The sequence below is a fragment of the Bos mutus genome, chromosome 17 (genome assembly GCF_027580195.1).
Source record: "Bos mutus isolate GX-2022 chromosome 17, NWIPB_WYAK_1.1, whole genome shotgun sequence".
NCBI lineage: Eukaryota > Metazoa > Chordata > Mammalia > Artiodactyla > Bovidae > Bos > Bos mutus.
This window is the reverse complement of record NC_091633.1, coordinates 18,602,572-18,629,386: the sequence shown is the minus strand read 5'-3', so window position 1 is coordinate 18,629,386 and position 26,815 is coordinate 18,602,572. Positions and strand designations below refer to the sequence as shown.

The window sequence follows — 26,815 nt, the reverse complement described above, 5'->3', positions numbered from 1 at the left end:
CTGTACTGGCCTTCACTCTTGGGGAACTCTCTCCGGATCCTCCAGCGGCAGCAACTGGGCAGGATGGCGAAGTCAGCCAGGTCCTGGGAGCCAAAGCGCCAGGCAGTGTAGCTCCTGTAGGCACAGTGCCGCAGCCGGCTGTTGGCAGAATCTGCATCCAGCACCAGCAAGGGCTCCTGGTACTGCAGTAGGAACTGCAAGGCCCTCCTGGACAGCACAAGGTCCCTGAAGAGCTCTGAGGTGGTGATACAGGCACCCGGCTTTTTCCGGCAGCACAGCTCCTCCAGGCATCTTTGGTTCTCAGGGAGTTGCGATGGAAGGCAGTTCCCGCACTGGCACCAATCCGGGCAGTCCCTGGATTTAACGTGCACTTCTTCACTGAGCAGCTGGATCTCCTCTGGTTGTCCGGGAATGGGGGGTGAGTCGTGAAGAGACAGATGCAGCCAGGACAAGTCTGCAAAGTCCAGCTGGGGTCTCTGAAAAAGGCAAGTTTCCAAACCCATCAGCAGTGACGACCCCTAGGGTCCTGGGTTCTTTAATTTTCTTATGAACTTATAAAATTACACTTAATACTACATTAATACTAGTAGCTCTCTTTTTTTTTCTTTTGTACCGTTTATTTTATTATTTTTTTAGGTTTATTTTAATTTTATTTATTATTATTATTATTTTTTACTTTACAATATTGTATCGGTTTTGCCATACATCAATATGCATCCGCCATGGGTGTGCACGTGTTCCCAATCCTGAACCCCCCTCCCACCTCCCTCCCCATACCATCTCTCTGGGTCATTCCAGTGCACCAGCCCCAAGCTTCCTGTATCCTGCATCAAACCTGGACTGGCGATTCATTTCTTATGTGATATTATACATGTTTTAATGCCATTCTCCCAAATCATCCCCCCTCCCTCTCCCACAGAGTCCAAAAGACATACAGATGGCTAACAAACACATGAAAAGATGCTCAACATCACTCATTATCAGAGAAATACAAATCAAAACCACAATGAGGTACCATTTCACGCCAGTCAGAATGGCTGCGATCCACAAGTCTACAAGCAATAAATGCTGGAGAGGATGTGGAGAAAAGGGAGCCCTCTTACACTGTTGGTGGGAATGCAAACTAGTACAGCCACTATGGAGAACAGTGTGGAGATTCCTTAAAAACTGGAAATAGAACTGCCATATGACCCAGCAATCCCACTGCTGGGCATACACACCGAGGAAACCAGAATTGAAAGAGACACGTGTACCCCAATGTTCATCGCAGCACTGTTTATAATAGCCAGGACATGGAAGCAACCTAGATGTCCATCAGCAGATGAATAGATAGGAAAGCTGTGGTACATATACACAATGGAGTATTACTCAGCCATTAAAAAGAATACATTTGAATCAGTTCTAATGAGGTGGATGAAACTGGAGCCTATTATACAGAGTGAAGTAAGCCAGAAAGAAAAACACCAATACAGTATACTAACGCATATATATGGAATTTAAAAAGATGGTAATGACAACCCTGAATGCAAGACAGCAAAAGAGACACACATATATAGCTCTCATTTATTAAATGTACACGTCAAGTCTGTGTTTCGCAAGCATCGCCTCATTTAAGCTTTCGAAAAACCACATGAGGGCTTCCCTGGTAGGGCAGTGGGTGAGAATCTGCCTGCCGATGCAAGGGACAAGGTTTGATTCCTGGTCTGTGAAGATTCCACATGCCACGGAGCAACTAAAGCCCATGAGCCCCAACTTCTGAGCCCATGTGCCTGGAGCCTGTGCTCCGAAACAGGAGAAGCCACTGCAGTGAGAGGCCGGTGCACCTCGGCGAAGAGTGGCCCCTGTTCACTGAAACTGCAGAGGGCCAGCATGTAGCAACGAAGGCCCAGAGCAACCAAAAATAAATAAATAAATTTTTTTTTTAAAAAAGGAAAACCTCATGAGCTATGTGTCCTGATCTCTATTTTACAGGTTTGGAAAGTGAAATTCAGAAAAGCCAGGGCTTAGTGCCTATATCCTCTGTCAGAGACCTCTGGGCCCTGCCCACCTGATCTAGGCAGTTCCCCTCCTCTCAGGTCCTTCTCTTACCACATGATGATGTTCTATGCTCTTCATTAGTACTTACCACCATCTGAAATGATCTTATGAACTGGTATGTTTCCTGGATGATTCTTCTTCCACAGGAAAACAGGGGCCCTGTTTGCTTTGTTTATTGCTTGTGTCCCCAGTGCCTAGGACAGTGCCCAGCACATGGTAGACAATAAATATTTGCTGACTTAGCTCTCCTTTCTCACCATGCTCCCTTTTCTGAAAAGTCCCTTTGTTATCCTCCAAGGGAATTTGCCATAATTGCCATCATTTATGTCTATGTGACATATACCTTCATTCACCAGACAGAGTGTGAGTTGAGTACATTAAAACTAAATGGTTCATGTACATGACTGTACACAGCACCACTATTATAATAGCCAAAGGGTGAAAATAACCCATGTCCATCAGTGAATGAATGGATAAAAAACTGTTATGTTCAGGACTTCCCTGGTGGTACAGTGGTTGAGAATCCACCTGCCAGTGCAGGGGACGTGGGTTTGATCCCTGGTCTGGGAAGATCTCATATGCCACAGGGCAACTAAGCCTGAGCACCACAACTACTGAACCCATGCTCTGCAACAAGAGAAGCCACCACAGTGAGAAGCCCACACGCCACAAGAGAGTAGCCCTTGCTTGCCACAGCTAGAGAAAGCCCACATGCAGCAACAAGACCTACACAGACAAAAAAAAAAAAAAAAAAAAATTGTGTTCATACAGCTGTGAAAAGGAATAAATTACTGACACATACTAAACGTGGCTGTTTAGGTAAACATGGATGGAACCTTGAAGACATTATGCTAAATGAAAGGAACCAGACATAAGGAGACAAGTAAGATTCAATTTACATGAAATGTCCAAAATAGGCAAATTCATGGATACAGAAAGCAGATTAGTGGTTGCACAGGGCCTGGGGAGAAGTGAGTGGGAGTGGCTGCTGAATGGATTCAAAGTTTCCTTTTGGGGTGATGAAAAAGTTCTGGAGCAAGGCAGTGGTGATGGTTGCTCAGCATTGTGGATATACTAAATGTCACTGAATTGTACTCTGTAAAATGGTTTAAAAGGTAAATTTTATGTTGTGTGTCTTTTACTGCCCTTCCCCAGTATATGAGAGTTCACTTTATACCCAGACCTGATAAAAACATTACAAGAATGGAAAAATTTTGGCCAGTCTCTCTCAAGAAGAGATGTAAAGTTCTTAAATATTAGTGAATTGAATTCAGCAGTAAATACAAAGAATAATACATTGCATTCAATGTATTTTATTGCAGCAATGAAAGGTTGGCTTAATCTTTGAAAACCAATCAGTGTAATGTACTAAAAAACAACAAAAAAAGAAAACTCATTATTTGAAAAGCCTGAAAAAATACATTATTTAAAACTCAGGATCCAGCCATGATAAAAATTCTTAGTGAACTAGGAGCAGAGGGGAATTTTCTTAATCTGATAGGGTATTCTTTAAAAACCCACAACAGGGAATTGCCGGGACTCAGCACTTTAACTGCGGTGGGCCAGGTTCAACCCCTAGTCAGGGAACTAGGATCCCTGCAAGCCATGAGGGAAGCCAAAAAACAAAAACCCTACAGCAAATACAATAGTAAAATAAAAAAAACTTTATTCCTGAGATAGGAAATGAGACAAAGATGCCTGCTCTTATCATTTCTGATCAGTATCCTGCTGGACATCCTAACAGGTGAAATAAGCATCTGGAGCTGGAATAAACAAGAAAGGAGCCTCCCCTAGAGCCTTCAGAGAGAGTACAGCCCTTCTGACACCTTATTTCAGACTTCTAACCTCCAGAACTGTGAGAGAATACACTTCTGTTGTTCTAGGCTCCCTAGTTTGTGGTAATGTATTACAGCAGCTGGAGAAAACTAATGCAGTCAGTGAAGATGTCCAGCAGCCAGAACTGCTGGGGAGAGTGTGAATGAGAACACCCCCTTTAGAGAACTTATAAGCAGTAACTATGAAAGCTGCACACAGGCCTGCCTCATGACTTGGCAGTTCCGTTCTCAGGTGCCATATGTTTACTGTAGCGGCAGCATTGGCATGAACCCCAAAGTGGAAACTAACCAAATGGGTAGTTCATTCAACAATTGAATGGATAAATAAATTGAATGTTTATAAAACAAAAAATTATACAACAATGAGAATGAACCACTGCTACACACAACATCATGGATGACTCTCACAAAAATAATGTTGAGTGAGGGAAGCCACTCAACAGGGTATGTACTGAATACATACTATAGGATTCAAATTTTGTAAAATTCTATAAGAGGTAAAATGTTTGAATGCAGGGTAACATCTACTTTAAAGGGAAGATAGTAATTGGGTAGAGGCATTAAAGGGCCTTCTGCTAGTAATATTCACTTTTAAAGTCTGGGTGCTGGTACCATGTGTTGCATGGTGTTTACTTTGTCATCAGTTATGATTTATACACATTTCTAGATATATTTACATTTAATAGTAAGTATTCTTTTAAAAAGACTGGGATTTCCCTGGTGGTCTAGTGGTTAAGAATCCACCTTGCAATGCAGGAGACACAGGTTCGATACCTGGTCGGAGAGCTAAGATCCCATATGCAGCGGGCAGCTAAGCCCACACACTGCAACTGCTGAAGCCAGAGCACCACAACTAGAGAGGCCGTGAGCCTTGACGAAAGATCCCACATGACTCAAGGAAGATCCTGTGTGCCACAGCTAAGACCCCACACAACCAAATTAATCAATTAATTAGTTTGAAAAGACTAATGAGAATTCCCTGGGGGTCCAGTGGTTAGGACTCCAGGCCTCCACTGCAGGGCGTGTGGGTTCCATCAGGGAACTTAAAATCCCACAGGCTGTGCCATGCAGCCGAAAAACAAAAAGCAAGCACTAAACAACTTACCAGGACTTTTTCACCTTTGACATCTTGCAGACTTCTCCCAAGCAGTCTTTCATTTACCATCCTAATACAGGGTTCATCCACAAAGGACACATATTTTAATGTCTAGGAGATAAAAATTAAAGGGTTAGCCATTTTAGTACAGCGTTACACCTACTGTGTATCTGAACATATCTAAAGGCAACTGTTATTCCTACTTGCCAAATGACAACCCGTTAAACAAGCTAACAAGAAACTCTTGCTAACTAAGAAAGAATTGATTATGAGTATCAGAAATGGAGCCCCCGCCACCTTAATTTGTAGACTTAGAGGATCCACAGCTTACTGCCTATTATCTCCAGGTACCCCAAGTGCTATATAAAAATTCCTTTGTTATGTTCCTTCAATTTCAGTTATGCTAAGGTTGAATATCTCCTGAAAGTTATACTATTGCAACTTAAATTATTTATATCTTGATTAAATTGCCTCCCATCTTGGGCCGTGAAATGGTGATTAATTTTAGTTGCAAAGATGAACTTTGATTTTAATTGCAAATACATGTACAATGAACAATGAATTGTGCATTCAGCTGCTACAAAAGGACAGCAGTGTTCTTGGTCAAGGGAAAGAAACCCTCTTTGTTGTTTTTAAAGTACCAGAAATTTCTCTTTGATTGGAGGAAATCATGGATTCCAAAATTAATCAAATTCCAAATGAATCAAATCAAAACCATACAGGCGAACTAAAATTTCCTTTGACTACTCCCCTATCCAAGGCTCCTTTCCGTAAGCAATCACTGTGAGTGATTTGTGAGTGTCCCAACCTTTTTGTATACATTTATTACTTCCCCACACACATTTACATGTGTGTGTATAATGCACATAAAAATATACAGAATATATATGTATATATATAAATAGACATATATACGTGTAGAAAATACATTAAATAGTTTTTGTGTATAGTTGCTTTTTAGCCTATATATCATACCACAGATATTGTTCTATAGTTTGCTTTTTCACTTTCAGCAATCTTGGATATTTGCTCATGTCAGTACCTCTAACATAATAGTTATCAACATGGATTCTGAAACCAGCCTGCCTGAGTTAGAATTCGATCTCTGCCAACTATATGACTTTGGGCAAATAATTTATCCTTCCTGTGCCTCAGTTTCCCCATCTGCAGAAAGATAACAGTAGTACCTATCTAGAATTCTACTGATGATCACACAATCCTATAAACCCACCTGTAAGGCTGTGTGAAGGTTCAGTGAGTTAACGTATACATAGCACTGGGAACTCTATATGAGCATTTGCTTTTATAATTATCTGCGTCATGTTTTAAAACTGGTGCCAGGCATTCCCTACTATGGACTTATCATAGTTCATTTCACCATTCACCTGTTGGGCATTTGGGCAGATGCTCTTCATCACCGTCATACATAGCACTGTGATAGACATCTTGTACACGTGCCCCACTTGGGTACCCATGTGAGTGTTTCTCTAGGGCAGGTATGGAGAAGTAGAAATGCCAGGGTGTAAAGAATATCCTGTTTAAATGTTACTAGATTGACAAATTGTTCTCCAAAGTTATTATACTTTTATTGCACAACCAGTTTAATAAATCTGACCAAATTAACAAATCCTGGAACACAAACATTTGTTTTCCCTATATCGTGCTTCTCCATTTTTGCCTCTTTTCTTCACTACAATGAAAGGATTCATCTGACGGAGAATGTGGATTGGGGTAGGGTCCTGATACTTATCCACCACGGGATTGACTGCACCTGTGATCGTGGCCTTATTTCTGCACTCTCCTCAGTGATCCAATAGGCCCTTCAGGTGTTTTGATTTTGATATCCCGTAGACATATCGAGTCTTACCCGTGTTGGCTCCACAATGGATTCATACTTCTTCTTGTAGTAGTATTCATTGACTGCGCAGGGTTGACAGCACTTGCACCAGGGATAAACATGCGATCGGCAGTATTTACTTGAATAAGTGTTGATGAGCATGTCAATGAACACGGTGGCCTGGAAAGAACCAGACAAGCACCTTGTCAGTGAAACTTTCTTTAGCCACATCATTTTCATAAAGTGTGAGAAAAAGAATCTCTTACCAAACCAAAGTAGGAGAGGGTTGAACCAATGTACACGATCAGCTGGATGATGTCAAATTTCCCCCCCTTGAAAACAGAGTACAAAAGATTACTTGGTTGAAATTCAGAATCATGCTTTTCTGCTCTAACATGTAATTGTAAGTTCCAGCAGAGGAGGGAGTCTAGTGCCATGAATTTGACAACTGCATCTAATGTGTTCACAGCAACAAAGATTAAGGAGACTGAAAAATGAATCCTATTCCTTCTGCTTCTGTCTCTCAGGATGTGCTTGAAAACAGGGGTGTTTTAAACTAAGAAGTGTTTTAAACTAAGAAGTTTTAAACTAAGAAACACTGAGAGGAGAGCCACTGAAAGTTTATTTTTCCATTCGAGGTGAGGGTTTCAGAAGAGCTTTCCCTAAAAGTGATTTGAAATTACTTTGGAAACAGAGGGAAGGAATGTCTGCACAAAGTCTCCCCTTAGATGTCCTTGTGATTTTTATTCTCAGTATCTTTGTATCTTCTCACTATATCTCATTGATTCTTGTGGGGCTTATTACCACGTTAGGTAAATAATATGCTGTCAGACAAGATATGTGGGCATCCTTTGGTTTTTGCATCTCTCATCCTTCTGGAGACAGCATGCCAGTTTTCCTTTGGAGAACCATCTCTGTGCATACTCAGTCCCTGTAGTTTGCAGGGAAGAGGCTGGTTCCGGGCTGGTCTAGGACCGTTGGGAGTGACCCTAGTCATAGTGATTAGTTCATCAGTGAGTATGTGGCTCATACTGGGCCAGTCAAAGCCAGTGGCATCTGCTGAGGCTTTTGCTGAGATGTTCTCTTTCCGTAGAGGTTGCTAAATTGCAAAGATATAAGTAGCTGCTGACACTACCACCTAGAGATGACCCACCGGGAATGACGCCAGAACAGAGGAGAAAAATGTAAGAGATGGAGGGGGGCAGGTTCCTCATGATGTTATTAAAACATCTGGATTCAGCAATATCTGAAGCCTGAAAATTGCCTCTGGATTTATCAGTTATATGAACTAAAAAAAAAAGGACTTTTTTCCTAACCCAATTTGAACTGGGTTCTGTTCCTTACAAACTGGTTTACAGAGGGATCTCTCTCTCCTTTTTTAAAAAATTATTTTTAATGAAAGGATAATTGTTTTACAGTATTGAGTTTGTTTCTGCAACCCATCAGCATGAATCAGCCATAGGTATACATACGTCCCCTCCCTCCTGAATCTCCCTCCCACGTCCCGCCCCTTCCCACCCTTCTCGGTTGTTGCAGAGCTCCAATGTGAGCTCCCTGCGTCATGCAGCAAATTCCCACTGGCTACCTGTTTTACATATGGCAGTGTATGTGTTTCCATGCTTCTCTCCCCATCCATCCTGCCATCTCCTTCCTCCCCCCTCCACGTCCATAAGTCTGTTGTCTATGAATGTGTCTCCATTCAGTTCAGTTCAGTTGTTCAGTCGTGTCCGACTCTTTGCGACCCCATGAACCACAGCCCGCCAGGCCTCCCTGTCTCCATCGCTGCCCTATAAATAGGTTCGTCACTACCATCTTTCTAGATTCCGTATATATGCATTAATATATGATTTCTCTCTCCTTTTTAAGCATCAGAGTATTTTTAAAGTTGAGTTATTAGGTTTTTTTCCCCAAGCCCACTCTTGTACTCATTAGATGACTTGTCCAGGAACAAGGACATTTCTTCCCCTTTTATATCCCACATGCAAAGTGCATAGTGCCAGCTAATGACTATGACCAAAGCATTCACCCTTTGAGATACTATGGCAGTAATTTAAGACACAGTCATAGGAACGGAGATGCCAGTGGCTGAGAGCGGAGAAGAGACTTACGGTGCCGAAAACCAGGATGTCAAATCGGATCCCGTAAGCTTTTATTAGGGTCCGCTTTTCAGTGTTATTTTCCTTATAGTACTTGGCATATCTGTAGGAGGAAAAAGATCCATATTTATAAAGACCTATCTGAAACTGCTGGTATTTTATGAAAAGAAAAACCAAAACAGTAGCCGATCTAGTCTTCTAGTCTTCTTTCAGCTCTGCTGTTGTTAGCAAAGGGAAGAACACAAATTTCTCTCTCTCTTCACCTGGAACCAAAGCACCACCTCCCCACATCACCTCCTCTGCTTTTGGCAAAACAGAGTGATGGAAAGTCTGCTTTAAAAAAAAAATTATTTTTGTATATTTATTTAGCTTCCTTTGTGGCTCAGCTGGTAAAGAATCTGCCTGCAATGCAGGAGACCTGGGTTCGATCCCTGGGTTGGGAAGAGACCCTGGAGAAGGGAAGGGCTACCCATTCCAGTATTCTGGCCTGGAGAATTCCATGGACTGTATAGTCCATGGGGTCATAAAGAGTCCAACACAACTGAATGACTTTCACTTGGCTGCTCCAGATCTTAGTTGCAGCATGCAGGATCTCTAGTTGTGATCTTCAAACTCTTAGTTGTGGCATATGGGATCTAGTTCCCTGACCAGAGAGATTGAAGCCAGGCCATCTGCGTTGGGAGTTCAGAGTGTTACAGACATTTACAGCAAAGATGTAAGTAGCTACTGACACCACTGCATAGAGATGACCCACTAAAGATGGACCACCAGGGAAGTCCCAGGACATTTTTTTTTTTTTTTTAGTTTTCAGAATGTTGAGTTTTATTTATTTATTTTTTTTTCTTTGAGTTATTAACTCATAATCTACTTATAGGTGTGGGGAGAGAAGAAAACAAAAAAATGAATGCTCTGCCAAAATATAGTATGGAACATCTGAAATTCTTATTTTTATCTTTTTTTAAGCTCTCCGGATCTGACATAGAGATGAATTAGATGTTCTCAGCACTTTCCGTGCCTGTTTCTGGCCAAAGAGGTTTCAGTTTCTTTGCATCTGAATGTTCTCATTTAATGACAGCACTTTCTTTTGCTCTATTAACTGATTTGCTTTTTAAAATGCAAAGCAAGCATGCATCACCACTCCATGCCCCAGGGTTGCATAATCTCTCCATGCAAGCTATTTTTCCTGGAAGGTTAACACTAGTAAATACTTGAATTTCAGTTTTCGGGGGCTTGGTATGGTGGTTCTCATACTGAGGGCAAGAATCACTTGGGAAGCATTTTCAAAAGGCAGATTCCAGGGCCTCACCCCCAAAGGGTGGTTTCAAATGGTGTGAAATGTTTCTGGGAACCTGTATGTCTAGGAAAGGGACCAGCTGGTTCTGATACAGGTGAACAGTGGACCACACTCAGAAATACCAGGCCCTCATGGGCAAGGATGCTTTTGCGTGCTGTAGTGGGTTGAATAATGCCCCCGCCAAAGGCAAGTCTCAAGTGCTTAACCCCTGCACCTGCGAACGTGACCTTATTTGGAAATAGGATCTTTGCAAGTGCAGATGAGTTAAGGATCTCAAGATGAGATCATCCTGGATTTAGGGTGGGCCTTAAATGCAATGACTGTATCCTTATAAGAGGAAAGAGAGGGAGAGTTGAAACAGAAACACAGAGGGGAAGCCCATGTAAAGACGGAGGCAGATACTGGAGGGAGGCAGCCACGAGTTAAAAACTAAGCAGTTTCATCTCGTTGGAATTGGCTTGAAACAATATTTTGGGTCAATCAAGTTTTCTGTCTTAGGAATTTGAAATTAAAAAAACCACTAGAATTGGCCTATTTTTTTTAAAAATTGAAGTTCTAGATGTAGTGCTGGTGCTAGAAAGGCTATGGAGTTAACTTTTGAACAGCACAGGGGTTGGGGTGCCCACCCTCTGCCCAGTGGAAAATCCACTTTAACTTACAGTTGGCCCTTCATATCCATACTCCCTCTGCATCTGTGCATTCAACCAACTGCAGATTGTATAGTACTATAGTATTCATATTTATTATTTAAAATAGTGTGTGTGAATGGACCCATGCAATTCAAACTCATATTGTTCGAGGGTCAGTTATATATTGCAAGCTGATATCCTTGATAAGCAGAAAAAATAAGCATTAGTCACATTAAAAGCAGAGCACCAGTGAAGATCTGTAATTCCCTGGTGGCTCAGTGGTAAAGAATCTGCTTGCCAGTGCAGGGAACTCGGATTCCATTCCTGAGTCAGGAAGATCCCTTGGAGTCGGAGATGGCTGCCTACTCCAGTATTCTTGCCTGGAGAATCTCATGGACAGAGGAGTCTGGCGGGTTACAGTCCATGGAGTCGCAGAGTCGGACGCGACTAAGCACAACAAGAGCCATCGGAAGCCAGAAGAAGCAAGGAGAGATCCTCCCCTGGGGCCTTTATAGAGAGTATGTCCCTGCTGACACCTTGATTTTGGACTTCTGGCCTCCAGAACTGTGAAGTTTCTGTTGTTTAAAGCCACCAAGTTTGTGGTAATTTGTTAAAGCAGCCACAGGAAATGAATACACATACATACCTGTTCTGAGAGCAGAGAAGCCCATCAGGCATTCTGTCCTGCTTTACACGTCTTGTAAATAAACTGAATCATTGCCTAAGGACCTTTGGCCACAGATCTTTAAAGGATGAAATTTCTGCAACGTGATCAATTCCTTCAACTTCCTGTATTTTAGAAAGCTTATATTTTCTCATATACCTCATATAACCTCTAATTTCCTTCTCTTTTCTGTGGCTATTTGAAAATAAAGTTACCCATCAGGTCTCCACAATTTATTTTTGGTTACAGATTTCTTCTGGTGCTTGATTCCAGAGAACAAATGCTCTAATACTTTGAGCTGAAAGATCAACCAGTTCTTCAGAAAGCTCAGATCTCTCCAGGAGCTAATGTTCTTAGGCTCAGCTCAGAGACTTGAAGGACATTTGCTAACATCTGATGGGTACATTGCCCTGCATGCGTCTGCTGGCCGCTGGAAAAACAGCCTGTGAGGGCAGTCGGGGACCACTGACCCAGGCCTTGCTTCCTACTAATGGCCACAAGCCTATTCAGTAGAGCAGCAGGGAATGATCAAAACATTACCTAAACTAGGAGCTGGTTTCAGGGCCCTGGATGAGACTCCATGGCCCCAGAGAAGGCAAAAAGCCTCTTATGGGACTTCCCTGGTGGTCCAGTGGTTAAGATTCCAAGCTCCTGATGAAGGGGGCTCATGTTCGATCTTTGGTCAGGGGACTAGATCCTACATACTATAACTAGAAAGATCCCACATGCTGCAACGAAGTTTCCGCTTGCAGCAACTAAGACTCAGGGCAGGAGGGGGAGAAGCCATATAAATAAATATGAAAAAAATAAAGTCATTGAAGCAAAGACAGTGTTCTTTAAAAATGCCTCTTGTGTGTTGATCTCAGCCAGCTCTTAGTCAGGAGTTTCAAACTCAGATGCCTGTAGGGGCCAGACAGATGAGTGAAATGAGTGATGCAGCCAGATATGAGGCAATAAAGAGTGGTGAGGACTGTGGCAAACCAAGAGGGGACCACTGATACTCAGCTCCAGCTGCGTGCTCTCCTGTGGGATAGGAAGCCAGTGTTACATGGTTTGATTTTTTTCCAAATAGTTTAATTTTTCAGAAAAAGCAGGAAGTCCATACTTCTATGTAGAATATCTCAACATTCAAAACATTGTACAGGCAACAACAATAACAACAACAACAAAAAAGTTTGAAGTCTGCTTGCCAGTTAATCATGCTGCTTTACCTAAAATATGAATAGATCCATTTGCTTGAGTGGATAACAAAAAGTCAATAAGAATGCTAGCAGAAGGGTTAGGAGGCAGTGAATGAGTGTGTGTGTGTGTTTGTACATGTACTTTGGCCTGTATTTGCATGCTCAGATTAACTATAGACACCTCATTTTATTCATTCTCCTGGGCAACTAGCAACCTGGTTGTAAGAAACAAAATATAGTCAAACAAAACATCAAAGAAGAAAGCATGTTTGGGATGCTAGATGACATAGCCTAGACCAGTGCTTCTCAAATTTTAATGTGCACATGAATCTTTTGGGAATCATAAGATGTAGATTCTAGGCACTAATGGTAAAGAAACTGCCTGCCAATGCAGGAGACATAAGAGAGTAAATTAAGAGTGGAAGCTGAGATTTTTACATCATAACAAGCTCCCATGTTGAGGCAAGGCCCATGTTCCTGGTAACAGGATCACATTTTGAGTATCAAGGGTCTAGATTAGTGATTCTCAAACGAGTTTGCGTACAAATAACCTGGGAGGGACAATCCCCAGAGTGTCTAATTCAGTAGGTCTGAGGAGAGCCTGAGAATCTGCATTTCTAACAAGGTCCCACGTGATGCTGATGTGGGGACTCCCACTTTGAGAGTCCAGACCATTAGTAGTAAAAGTATTCAGGGAAGCTAATATGTTTGCAAGTTGATTCCCTAAGATGGACTCCTATGTGTGCAGTTTCCCTTCTTAACTAGGAAAGCTCACTCTTCAGGAAAGTGCACAGTGCCTATGGGGGGTTCCTATCCCGTCCTTGGAGAGGCCTTTTCTGGTTGCATTCCCGCTCCCCACCCTATCAAACTATCTTGTTTGATTTTCTTTGAAGCATGTATCATCATGTGAAATGGTCTTATTGGATTTCTTTGTTTGTTCTATTGAGATATAAACATATCATAAAATGCACGTAAAACGCTTACTCCTTGGAAGAAAAGTTATGACCAACCTAGAGAGCATATTAAAAAGCAGAGACATTACTTTGCCAACATAGGTCCATCTAGTCAAGGCTATGGTTTTTCCAGTATTCATGTGTGAATGTGAGAGCTGGACCATAAGGAAAGCTAAGCCCTGAAGAATTGATGCTTTTGAACTGTGGTGTTGAAGAAGACTCTCTAGAGTCCCCTGGACTGTAAGGAGATCCAATCAGTCTATCCTAAAGGAAATTAGTCGTGAATATTCATTGGAAGGACTGATGCTGAAGCTGAAACGCCAATACCTTGGCCACCTGTTGCGAAGAGCTGACTCATTTCAAAAGACACTAATGCTGGGGAAGATTGAAGGCAGGGGGAGAAGGGGATGACAGAGGATGAGACGGTTGGATGGCATCACCGACTCAGTGGACATGAGTTGGGTAAACTCCAGGAGTTGGTGATGGACAGGGAGGCCTGGCGTGCTGCGGTCCATGGGGTCGCAAAGAGTTGGACACGACTGAGCGACTGAACTGAACTGAACTGGTATATGAAAACACCTCACAGAATACCAGGTTATACATATATGATCTCATATAAGCCTCACAAGTGTTGGTTAGACAAAGGAAATTTCACCAGAAGGTTATCTTCAGTTATCTCAGCATAGAGGAATTATGGGTGATTTTTATCCTCTTTTCTATGGTTATCTCTGTTTCCCAAGTTTTGCTTTTTATCTTACAAAGAGAGTGCAGTTCTTTAATAATTCATACAAAAATTCAGTCACTGCCTAGCTCTCAGAGGAAGTGTTTTACATTCATCTTGTTGCCTTGGGAAACAAAACTAGTCTGCTGGGGATACAACTCAGCAGGGTCTGGGAGGTCCCTGGGAGCCAAGGGCTAGTTACTGGGCAAATCTGACCTGGAGCACTGTTACCTGAAGTTGTAGCCAGGGTACAAGGACTCCTTGGCGGTCTTGTCATCAAGGCGACGGAAACTGTATTTTGGACGGCAGTGATGGAACCATCTGTCCAGGTTGCAGTCCCAGTAGATCTCAATGCCCATGATTCCTCCCTGGGGAAGAAAACAAGAGATAATCTCTAAGCCTCGCGGGACGTGGGTTATGCAGCTATCAGACATCTCCCTGCATAGTGATGATCACTGAAGGAAAAGTTTGCTTTTGAGGGTAAAAAATGCTGATAAAAAATTTCAGAGCTCTAAGTACCATCCAATTTAACTCATACAACGACTACTTTGGCAACTACAAATGCATCTCCCTGCTCCTCCTCCCGCCTGGAACATACTACCATTAAATTTACTTTCCCGAAACAGAACTTTCAACAAGTAGTAGTAATGTTAGTCGCTCAGTCGTGTCTGACTCTTTGCAACCCCATGGACTGTAGCCCACTAGGCTCCTCTGTCCATGGGATTCTCCAGGCAAGAATACTGGAGTAGGTTGCCATTCTCTTCTCCAGGGGATCTTCCTGATCCAGGGATCAAACCCAGGTCTGTGGTATTGTAGGCAGATTCTTTACCATCAGAGCCACCAGGGAAGCCCAACTTTCAACAAACCCCTCCTGTAATCAGACATTATTAATGCTTCCACCCCCATTAAAGATTATATGAAACGAGTTGCCAGTCCAGGTTCGATGCACGATACTGGATGCTTGGGGCTGGTGCGCTGGGACGACCCAGAGGGATGGTATGGGGAGGGAGGAGGGAGGAGGGTTCAGGATGGGGAACACATGTATACCTGTGGTGGATTCATTTTGATATATGGCAAAACCAATACAATATTGTAAAGTTAAAAAAAAAAAAAAAAAAAAAAAGATTAAGTTGAAGCTTATCATACTGGAATTCAGCGTGCTCCATCACTTCCTCTCTGCTTTTCTCCAAATTCTCCCTTGGAGAAAGCTGTTATGCCAGACTATGCTTTTCCCAGACACACTTTGCATTTTCACTTCTTTTTTTATTTTAAAATAAAGCTGTATCTCAACAGCTTTATTGAGATACAATTCACATACAATTCGCCCACCTAACATGTACAATTCCACACTTACATTCATGTATATGTGCAACTGCTACCACAGTCAATTTTACAGCATTTTCACTACCTCCAAAAAAGAAAAACCATGTAAACTTTAATTACCCCTCTCAACACTAAGCAACCACTAATCTACTTTTTGTCTCTGCAGAGTTCCTTATACTGAACTTTCACATGAATGAAATCATGTAATACATGATCTTTTATGTCTGGCTTCTTTCGCTTAGCATAATGCTTTTAAAGTTCATCCATGTTGTAGCAAGTGTCAGTACTTCATTCCTTTTTGTGGTGAAAGAATATTCCATTGTATGAATACACTACAGTTTGTTGATCCGTTCATCCTTTGATGGACACTTGGGTCGTTTCTATCTTTTGACTGTAATGAACAATACTGCTGTGAATGTTTACGTACAAGTTTTTGTGTGAATATAAGGTGTCATTTTTTGGGGGTACATACTTCGGAGTGGAATTGCTGGGTATACTTTGCATCTTTTAATCTTGGCCCTTGACCTTTTCTCCCAGTGAAACATTTCTCCCACCCACTTCTCTAGCTAAATTCTGCTCGTCCTCCAAGACCCAGCCAACATCCTTCCCCATCCACGCAAGCACGCCTATACTCCTCAGTTCATGGTGACCTTTCTCTCCTCTAAACTTCTAAAGAATCTGCTCATCTCTTACCTATACTTGGTACTTCTTTTTTTTTTCTACAGACATTTTTTGAGCACTGGCCATCATATTTCACTGAAGCTTAGACACCATTGCTTGTAAGATACACAGGGTGTTTTTTTTTTTTTTTTATGTTCCTCCAAGGAAAAAACTGGTGTCAATTAAACTGTGAGATTCCATCAACTGAAAGCACTTACTGATTTCAAAATTATTAAAAGTGAAAAAGATATCTCTTTGAATCGATGAAATTAGGCATTTCAAGACAGTACGCTAGATGTAGTATTCTGAGGATACAGAAATGAGTAACAAAGAGGTTCTGACTTGGAGAGAGGAGAAATAACACAGAAAAATCACAACTGCCTTTTTTGGGGGGTCAGGCACTAAGCCAAGCACTCTACTTACTATAGTGAATGTATTAATACCTTTGTCACTTGGCATCCATTTTGCTGGCTTCTGGGAAATCTACCTGAAATTTCCTTTGGGAAACACCTTTCCTAACTCTCCGTGGTTTGAATGGGGCTGTGACCTCTCCCAGGAGAGGGCACCTGACTCAGTCCTGGCACCTCACTCCCAGGACAGTGCTTCCCTCTGGACCTGATGATGAGTTCAGATAGATTATGTGGCCCAAGGTAGGGTTAATCAGAACTCTCCTTGAGACATTTTGCCAGAACCATAGGGGAAAAGGTCCTCTATTGGTTGAGACCACTAGCTGTGGAGTGTGAAAGTCTAAAGCAGCACTATCTAATAGGATTTTCTCTGCTGATGGATATAGTCTGTATTCATGCCCTATAAGGCAGTAGCCAGTGGTTATTGAAATGAGGCTAGTATGATCAAGGAAATAAATTTTTAATTTCAATTAAGTTTAAGTTGCTGCATGTGACTTGTGGCTACCATATTGGATAGCAGAGTGCTAGAGCTTTGGTGGCTTTGACTTGACATGTGGAGAATATCATCATTAAGGAAACAGTCAAAAAATGAAAGGAGTCGGATTTCTGAAGACATCATTTGAGTTCTGGGATGCAGCTATGCCTAAATCTATCATACTCTTCATTCAGCCAACAAATATTTATTGACTGTCCATTATGTGCTGAATGATATACAAAAATGAACCAAAAAAAAAAAAAAAAAGCTACCTTCATGGAACTTACATTCTAGTCAGAGAAAATAGACAACAGACAAATGGATATGATGTAAAATATATAGGATGTCAGATAATGCTTGGTACCAGGGATAAAAATAAACCTGAAAAGGGCCTGCTGGGATAGAGGTGGGAATTGTTTGTAAATGTAGCAGTAAGGGAAAGCTTCACTGGGCTATATTTGAGTGAATACTGGAAGTAAGTGTAGAAGGCAGTTAATACTATGTCTGGGGATAGACTATTTCAGGCAGAGGGGACAGCAAGGGAAAACTCAAGGTAGGAAGATGCTTTGGGTATACTAGAATGTTCATTCCACCTGGTCTTTCTACGCAAGTTAATATGGTTCCTTTTTGGTTAAGTCACTTGAATTTTGTTTCTGTTATTTGCCTCTAAATTACTTTTTATTTTTTGCTTAAATCACTTGAGTTGGATTTCTATAATTTGCTACTGGAATAATCCTGAGTAACCAAAGTGTGGTAGTCTGGATAATTGTTGTTGTTAGTCTCTAAGTTGTGTCTGACTCTTTGCGACCCCATGTGCTGTAGCCTGCCAGGCTCTTCTATCTGTGGGATTTCCCAGGCAAGGATACTGGAGTAGGTTGCCATTTCCTTCTCCAGGGGATCTTCCTGACTCAAGGGTTGAACCCACATCTCCTGTATTGGCAGGCAGATTCTTTTCCACTGAGCCACCAGGGAAGCCCAGCCTGAGTAGTAGCCCCCCAGATATACCTAATCCTAGGTCCTAATCCCTGCATCTCTGAACATGTTACCTTAAATGGCCAAAGAGACTGCATGTGTGCACACTCAGTTGCTTCAGTCATGTCCGACTCTTTGTCTCTATGGACTGCAGCCTACCAGGCACCTCTGTCCTTTGGATTCTCCAGGCAAGAATTCTCCTGAAGTGGGTTGCCATGCCCTCCTCCAGGGGATCTTCCTGACCCAAGGATCAAACCCACATCTTCTGCGTTGCAGGCAGATGTTTTAGCACTGAGCCACTAGGGAACCCCCCAAAGAGATTGCTGCTGCTGCTGCTGCTAAGTTGCTTCAGTCGTGTCCGACTCTGTGCAACCCCATAGACGGCAGCCCACAAGGCTTCCCCGTCCCTGGGGATTCTCCAGGCAAGAACACTGGAGTGGGTTGCCATTTCCTTCTCCAATGCATGAAAGTGAAAAGTGAAAGTGAAGTCGGTCACTCATGCCTGACTCATAGCGACCCCATGGACTGCAGCCCACCAGGCTCCTCCGTCCGTGGGATTTTCCAGGCAAAAGTACTGGAGTGTGTTGCCATTGCCTTCTCCAAAGAGACTGCAGGTGTGATTAAATAAAGATCTTGAGAAGAGGAAATCTGGATTATCTGGGTGGACCCTATAAAGACATACTGATCTTTATGAACAGAGAGGCAGAGGGAGATTTAACACAGGATAAGAGATCAATGTAGGTGGTGGTCCAGTGGTTAAGACTCCATGCTTCCAGTGCAGGGGGCACAGGTTTGATCCCTGGTCAGGGAACTAAGATCCCACATGCCGCAGAGCAAATAGGCCTGCAGGCCACAGCAAAGGATCTCATGTGTTGCAACAAGGACCCAGTGCAGCCAAATAAACAAATATAAAAATATTTTTTAAAAAAAAGAAAAATGAAATCAATGTGACCACTGAAGCAAGATGCTATGCTGGTGGCTTTGAAGCAGGAAGAAGGGGCTATGAGCTAAGAGATGCAAGGAATGCAGTTTTAAAAGGTGGAAGAGGCAAGGAAATGGATTCTCCCCTGGGGCCTCCAGAGAGAGCATGGCTCTGCTGGTATCTTTATTTAGGCCCAGTGATACTCATTTTGGACTTCTGACCTCCAGAAGTATAAAAAATGTGTTGTTTTAAGCCACAAAGTTTGTGTTAATTTGTTACAGCAGCCACAGGAAACTAATAGATGAATGGTCTCACACATAGGGTTGTTGTGGGATTAGATGTGGTGATGCAGGAAAAGTCCTTGTCATTGAACATGGATTTACAAAATCCTCCATAAATATGAGCATATTATTAAGACCCAGTGGTCCAGCCTCTTGGCCATTTGTCATCCTCCATCCCTTGACCCACCCTCCCCACATTCCACTTTACAAACAGGCATCACCAACCTGAATGGCCACTTCTGAAAAATTATCTCCTGTTTCTTGGAAGATATCTCCTAGTCGGAAAATGGGACACTGTGGATCCCGAGTCTTGTGAAAGGTGCAAGTGGTGTTTAAACCCGGCAAGATGTTTCTCCTGTACATGATGAAAAGCAAACAAGCATCTCAGTTGAAAACTGGGATCCTTCTCTTTCATGGGAGTGAAACAGCGTGGCCCCTGGCACCATGAGGGCCTCCAACGATCCTGCCTTCTGGATTCACACCCTTGTGTATTCCCCTCTTACACTGTCCAGTGTTGGTCTGTGTGGCCAGTAATATATGACAGAAGTGATGGTGTGTCACTTCTGAGATTAGATTATAAAACACAGTGGCTTCTCTCCTGGTTACTATCTGGCATGCTTGCTCTTTGGCTTGGATCACTTGCTCTGGGGAAGCCAGCCACCATGTCCCAAGGGGACTCAAGCAGTCTGAAGGAGAAGTCCACATGGTGAAGAACTGAGTTCTCCTGATGACAGTCACTTGAGTGAGCTTGGAAGAGGATTTTCCAGCCCCAGTCAAGTCTGGTGATGGCTGCAGCCCCTACTGACAGCTTGACTGTATCCTGAGAGACCCCAAGCCAGAACCACCCAATGAAGTCATTCCCAGATGCCCAGAAACTATGTGAGAAAATTAAAGTTTGTTGTTTTTAGCTTCTAAATGTTGGGGTGAATTGTTATGCAACAGTAGATAACAAATACAGCCAAACATTCTGGGCACTTACGTGGTGTAATTGTGGCCAGGAAAGTCGATATTATTCTTGATGAGTACAGTAAAGTTTTCAGCACTGACCAAGAGCGCAGGCCTGAGAGAGAGAAATGCAAAATGGGGATCAGTGACTACAGGGACCAAGGGAGTCAGTGAGCCAGGGACCAGAGGCTCTGATTTCTTGCTTGGGTCAATATGATGGTTGGAGAGAAATGCAATTCAGTGGGCAAAACCTTCCAAAATTCTCCAGCTTCTCCAGGAAGAATTTCTCCCTTCTTAAGACCCCATGGAAGGAGTTCCCGGGTGGTCCAGTGGTTGATAATCCTTGCTTCCACTGCAGGGGCATGGGTTTGACCCCTGGTTGGGGAACTAAGGTCCCACAGCTGTGTGAGGTGGCATAAAAAAAGACTTTGTGGCATTTACTGTAATACTTCTAACTCTGATATAATGGTATGTTTAGGTATGCACAGTGGTGTGTTGGTAAATGTTTAAAAACCAGCTCTCCAGGAAAACAATAAGCCCTGATACTGTAGCAGTTACTGACTATTGTGGTATAAATACCCCCACCATCGCTGATTTCAAGCTACCAGTAGAACATCACTGAATTGGAACTGGGAAGGGATGAGCATAAATGGCTCAGAGCTGGTATAAGCCAGCTCCAGCACACTCCTGTTTGTATTTTCCACAATAAACTTGGTGATCCTGCAGGGCTGAGACAATAATTTTCTCATCTTGGCATCCTCAGCCTTTAGCACAGGGCCACACATACATACTTGACTCTATCATTCGCTCTCTAGAGGCTCTGAGTGGTATAAAATCCTCCATGAGTGAGAGGAGCCCAAATTCTAGACTGCCGGAAGGTCCACCCACCATCCATGCATTCATTCATTCAACAAATATTTATTGTACCGGGAATGGGGCTGGGCCCTTGGGATGCAGTGATGAACAAGACAGTCGAGATTTTTGTCCTGGTGAGGTTGAGAATCTGTTAAAGATGGAGAGAACAGGCTCCACAAAATGATGCCACTGGTATCCTGTTGCCTGGCACACCTGAGTAGGTGGCAAATATACATTGGGAGAAGCACAGGCTAAAGGTGGAAAGTATTCGGAAGGGAACATCAAGAATAATCTGCTCTGGGGGCTTCCCCGGTGATCCATTGGTTAAGACTCCATGCTTCCAGGGCAGGGGACATGGGTTCCTTCCCTGGATGGGGAGCTAAGATCCCATATACCACAGAGCAACTAAGCCTGGGCGCTGCAACTACTGAGCCCACACACTGTGGAGCCCATGCTGTCACAAAAATCCCATGTACCGCAACTAAAATCCAATACAATCAGAAAATTCTTTAAAAAAGAATGATCTGCTTTTTATTTCAGGACTTCCAGAGCCCAACTTTGGCTCTACTGGGGATGTAATTATAGAGAACACTGTAATTTTTGCCTTTCCACATCAATTCCCCCCCTCTAGCAGTAGCACCTCAATTTTTTCCCTTTGGGAAAGCCAGGTCTCTTCCACTGTCAGTCCACTCTCATCTCCTGCCCATCCCTTACAGCTCCCAGGGTGGGCATATGACCTGGAGCTGGTTTAACAGTGTAATCCACAGTGTCCAAAAGTCTGTTTTTTACATCTGTGTCTCTTTTTCTGTCTTGCATATAGGGTCATCTCTGTGGGAGAAGGTGAGGGTGGGATGATTTGAGAGAATAGCATTGAAACATGTATATTATCATATGTGAAATAGATCACCAGTCCAGGTTCAATGCATGAGACAGGGCTTTCATGGCTGGTGCACTGGGATCACCCTGAGGGATGGGATGTGGAGGTAGGTGGGAGGAGGGTTCAGGATAGGGGACACATGTACACCCATGGCTGATTCATGTCAATGTATGGCAAAAACCACTACAATACTGCAAAGTAATTAGCCTCCAATTAAAATAAATTAATTAATTTTAAAAATCACATCCCAAATGAAGAAGCTTGAATTTCATGGTAGTCTTAATATAGTCTACATTTTTAATAAATCATCAATTAAAAAATATTTAATCAACCAGCTTTGTGATGAGCCATCTTGACAGAGATAAAATACCACTTTCACCTCAAAGAGTCCCTAATCTGATTGGAAAACACTAACATAAAAGCAATAATAAAACTATACAATAATGACAGAAAAAAACCAAGCCGTGTAATCTAATCCCCTTGGCTTCAGTGATTGATTCTTTGACTGTCACATGCCTTAGGCCATTGAGAACACCCCAGGATTATTGTGGGAACTATTGGGAAAGAAACACTTGTTTTCTCTAGGATTATTAGTAGCAAGGACAAGGTAAACCTGGAGTGCCCCAGACCACAGTGTGAGGCAAGCCAGCATGGAAGAAAAGAAGAGCTAGAGGCTGGGGAGAGGAGAAAGGTAGAGGAAGAGAGAGAGAAATCTTAAGACATCATTTAAAGCCTTGATCAAGCCTTGCCCGAAACTAGTGTTTCTGGACTTCTCATTGACGTGAGTCAAAAACACAAGCCCAAAATTAACAGTCCCTTTTTTTTTTTCTGAAGCCAGTTGAAGTTATATTGTCACTTGCACACACACAAAATCTTGTTTACAACAGATGCCTGCTATTTGCCAGACCCTTTGCCTTTAGAAGATTTCAAACTTCTGGGCAACATGCTCAGAATCAAAGGACTAAACGGTCCCCTTTACTTCTCTTTCATGACACTTAAAAATTTCCTTTTCGGAATGACAGCCCTCTGTGCATGTGTCTTATCTCTTCTATTAGATTGCAAAACCCTTGGGACCTGCTCCATATCTGGGTCTTCTTGTATTTTACAAAAAAAAAAAAAAAGCACAGTTCTCCCTACTATGTGATAATGGATGTGCTGGAGAAACAATTAAATGAATCATCTTAGTAATGCTTTTGTATAACATATGAGAAACTGAAGGTAAGGGAGTTACTTGTCCAGGGTCATGTAAAATTGCAGCCCAGGTCACAAAACATCAGAGATGCCCGGTATTTATGTGATGAATGAATTGCTGGCAGAGCCAGGACTGAAAACCACAGGCAATCAAGAAGCCTCTTGCCTTGAACCAGGGCCTTCTTGAATGTAGGCTCATGTCCCCCCGGGTCTTGGATAATTTCTTCCGGGACCTACAAATGAACCTGCGCGGTGCTGTTAGCGAGTGAGAGCCGGACAAGCTGGCACTGCCTGGTGCTTCCCACTCTGACATCAGAAACTTTTGCCTGAAGCTTCTAAGAAGTTAGTTTGGGGAAGTTTTCTCTTTGCCCCACAGATGCTGATGGTGTGGCCCTGAGTCACATTTCTCTAGAACTACACTGTCCAACATCCCCTAGGCATGTGTGGTGTGTGTGACTATTTAAATTGTGTCTGTGTGTGCTCAGTCTCTCAGTCGTGTCCGACACTTTGTGACCCCATGGACAGTAGTCCGCCAGGCTCCTCTGTCCATGGGATTCTCCAGGCAGGAATACTAAGTGGGTGGCCATTTCCTCCTCCAGGGGATCTTTCCGACCCAGGGATTGGACCCATGTCTCCTATGTCTCCTGCACTGGAGGCAGATTCTTTACCACTGAGCCACTGGGGAAGCCCGACTATTGAAATTAAATTAAACTCAAAATTCAGTTCAGTTGTGGTAACCACATTTCGTGTGCTAAATAGCCACATGTAGCTAGTGGCTACCAGATTGGATGGTGGAGGTACAGAATCTTTCTGCATTGCAGAAGGTTCCACTGGACAAGGCTGGTCTAGAACCACCACACGTTGAGGGGCAGATCCTGTATGCATTTGTGTTATTGGGCACTTTACAGTGTGCCAAGCACAGGGTTCACTGTGCAATCACTGTGCAATTATCATCTCATTTAATTCTCACAACAGCCCAGGAAGGTTGGTGCAGTTATTATCCTCATTTTATTTTTAACTGAAAAAAATATATTTTGGCCACGCTGCTTGTGGAATCTTAGTTCTCTGACCAGGGATGGAACCTGCACCTCCTGCGTGGCAAGTGCAGAGTCTGAATCACTGGGCCTGCTGGGGAAGGCCTGTTATTCTTATTTTAAAGACAAGGAAACTGAAACCCAAAGGGGTTAAGGCACTTGTTCAAGGCCACATAGCAAGGGTGCATTAAAGCCCGGATTTGAATCCAGCTCTCCTTATTCTCTGCTGAAATGCAGCCCTCCCAGTGTTTTCTGAGGTTTAACATCAAGTTCTGCCTTCTGGGCCTGACCTTGAGAAGAATCAACACAGGGGAACACCAAATGTGTACATCACTGTGAACATTTAAGAAAACTTTCTTTGCCTTCCCTTCCTTCTCTCCTCCCTTCCCTTCTTCTTCCTTTTTCCTATTTCCCCTCCCACCTTCTCTTCCTTAATCACTCAGTACAGACACTGACAGAATGGACCCTGCTATAGCACTGGAGGTGGTGTCTGGAGGTGCCCTGGAAAGTGCTGGAACACTCAAGGGGCAGGGGACACCCACAGGTGTTCAAGGTAGTAGCTATTTATCAGCTGGTCCAGAATTATGTCAATATTTTGACCACAAGCAAGGCCCTCCCAGAGACCGCTAGTGTGTCTGGCCTGGGAGTCACTAAGCCAGTAGGACCCGGGACTTGGGGAGGGAGGGTGGTGCTGAGAAGGGAAGCTGGGGCAGTGCCTCGCAGGGCTTCATCTGCTTGAAGCTGCGGGCCACTGTGTCTGTCCCCTCCCTATAACTCACTCCGGAGCCTTTTCCTCTGCCTCGACAGGACACCAGGTGAAGACTTCACAGGTCTTCTGCTTCTCATTATAATGTATACACCTGCCGGTCTGGATTCCTGTGAAGGGTCAAGGGGTTGTAGAAGCACAGGTGTGAAAGAACCGTGGGAGGAAACTCCACTCCACTCAAGCAAGAGGCTGTTTCTCAATCCAAGCAGTTTTAGTTTCTGTGTAACCTCATCCAAACCACAGGCTTACATAAGAAAAACCAAGCAAGCAACACATCGAACGGTAAGGTTTTCAAAGAAGGATCAAAGAGAAGACATAAAGACCACAGATGCTGTTAGGTTTTTGCTTGCTTGTTTGTTTCTTCACAAGAAAAGATGCCTGAGAGGGAGGCAGAACAGGGTGTATTCTTTTGCCTGGTACAAATGGACTAGCACATGGCTTCTGAACAGACAGCGGAGTTCCTCTAGGTGTGTACAGCATGGACCAGGATGGACAGGGCCATGCAGTAAGCATGGCGCATCTTCCTGGAGTGTCAGTGTCACTAACGGATATTTAAGGGGAAAGGTAAATAGTAAATAGTGTTAGTTAACTCTCCTCCAACTCAAATGCACAAGCATTATGGAATGGAATTGAATATTAATATGCCTTTCTGTGTACATGTATGTTATAAACTGGCTTTTAAGGCAATGGCACCCCACTCCAGTACTCTTGCCTGGAAAATCCCATGGATGGAGGAGCCTGGTGGGCTGCAGTCCATGGGGTCACGAAAAGTCAGACACAATTAAGTGACTTCACTTTCACTTTTCACTTTCATGCATTGGAGAAAGAAATGGCAACTCACTCCAGTTTTCTTGCCTGGAGAACCCCAGGGACGGGGGAGCCTGGTGGGCTGCAGTCTATGGGGTCGCACAGAGTCGGACACGACTGAAGCGACTTAGTGGCAGCAGCAGCAGCAGCAGCAGTGATAAAGAACCCACCTGCCAACGCAGGAGACATAAGAAACATGGGTTCGATCCCTGGGTTGGGAAGACCCCCTGGAGGAGAGCATGGCAACCCACTCCAGTAGTCTTGCCTGGAAAATCCCCATGGACAGAGGAGCCTGGAAGGCTACAGTCCATAGGGTTGCAAAGAGTTGGACACAACTAAAGTGACTTAGCACATGTTATAAACACTGATGGCTGGAGAGGATGTGGAGGAAAGGGAACCCTCCTACACTGTTGCTGGGAATGTAAACTGATATAACTATTATGGACAACATACAACCATTATGGGGAACAGTGTGAGATTCCTTAAAAAACTAGGAATAAATCTACCATATGACCCAGCAATCCCAGTACTGGGCATATGCCCTGAGAAAGTCACAGTTCTAAAAGACATGTGCACCCCAGTGTTCATTGCAGCACTGTTTAGAATAGCCAAGGTATAGAAGCAACCTAGATGTCCATCTACAGATGAATGGATAAAGAAGATGTATATACACAATGGAATATTACTCAGCCATATAAAAGAACAAATGAGTCAGGTCTACTGAGCTGGGTGAACCTAGAGCCTGTTATACAGAGTGAAGTAAGTCAGAAAGAGAAAAACAAATATCATATATTAACTCACATATATGGAATCTAGAAAAATGATATCAATGAACCTATTTGAAGGGAAGGAATGGAGAAGCAGATGTAGAAAATGGACTTGTGGACACAGTGGGCTAAAGAGAGAGTGGGACGAATGGAGTAAGTAGCACTGACATATCTACACTGTCATGTGTGA

The 26,815-nt window shown here is 43.1% G+C and overlaps 2 protein-coding genes across 4 annotated transcripts in view; one reads left to right on the top strand and one right to left on the bottom strand.

Moving 5' to 3' along the window:
- The window catches only part of IFT81 (intraflagellar transport 81), a 222,744-nt gene that overhangs the window by 28,753 nt on the left and 167,176 nt on the right, over positions 1-26,815 (top strand). The gene's annotated exons all lie outside the window — the stretch shown is intronic.
- Positions 1-26,815, bottom strand: part of P2RX7 (purinergic receptor P2X 7) — a 60,578-nt gene that overhangs the window by 3,404 nt on the left and 30,359 nt on the right. The window contains 9 exon segments of the mRNA XM_070386189.1: positions 2-476; positions 4,978-5,079; positions 6,836-6,985; positions 7,072-7,137; positions 8,914-9,004; positions 14,575-14,711; positions 19,609-19,738; positions 20,363-20,443; positions 25,065-25,161. Of these exon segments, the coding sequence (XP_070242290.1) occupies positions 2-476; positions 4,978-5,079; positions 6,836-6,985; positions 7,072-7,137; positions 8,914-9,004; positions 14,575-14,711; positions 19,609-19,738; positions 20,363-20,443; positions 25,065-25,161 (1,329 nt within the window).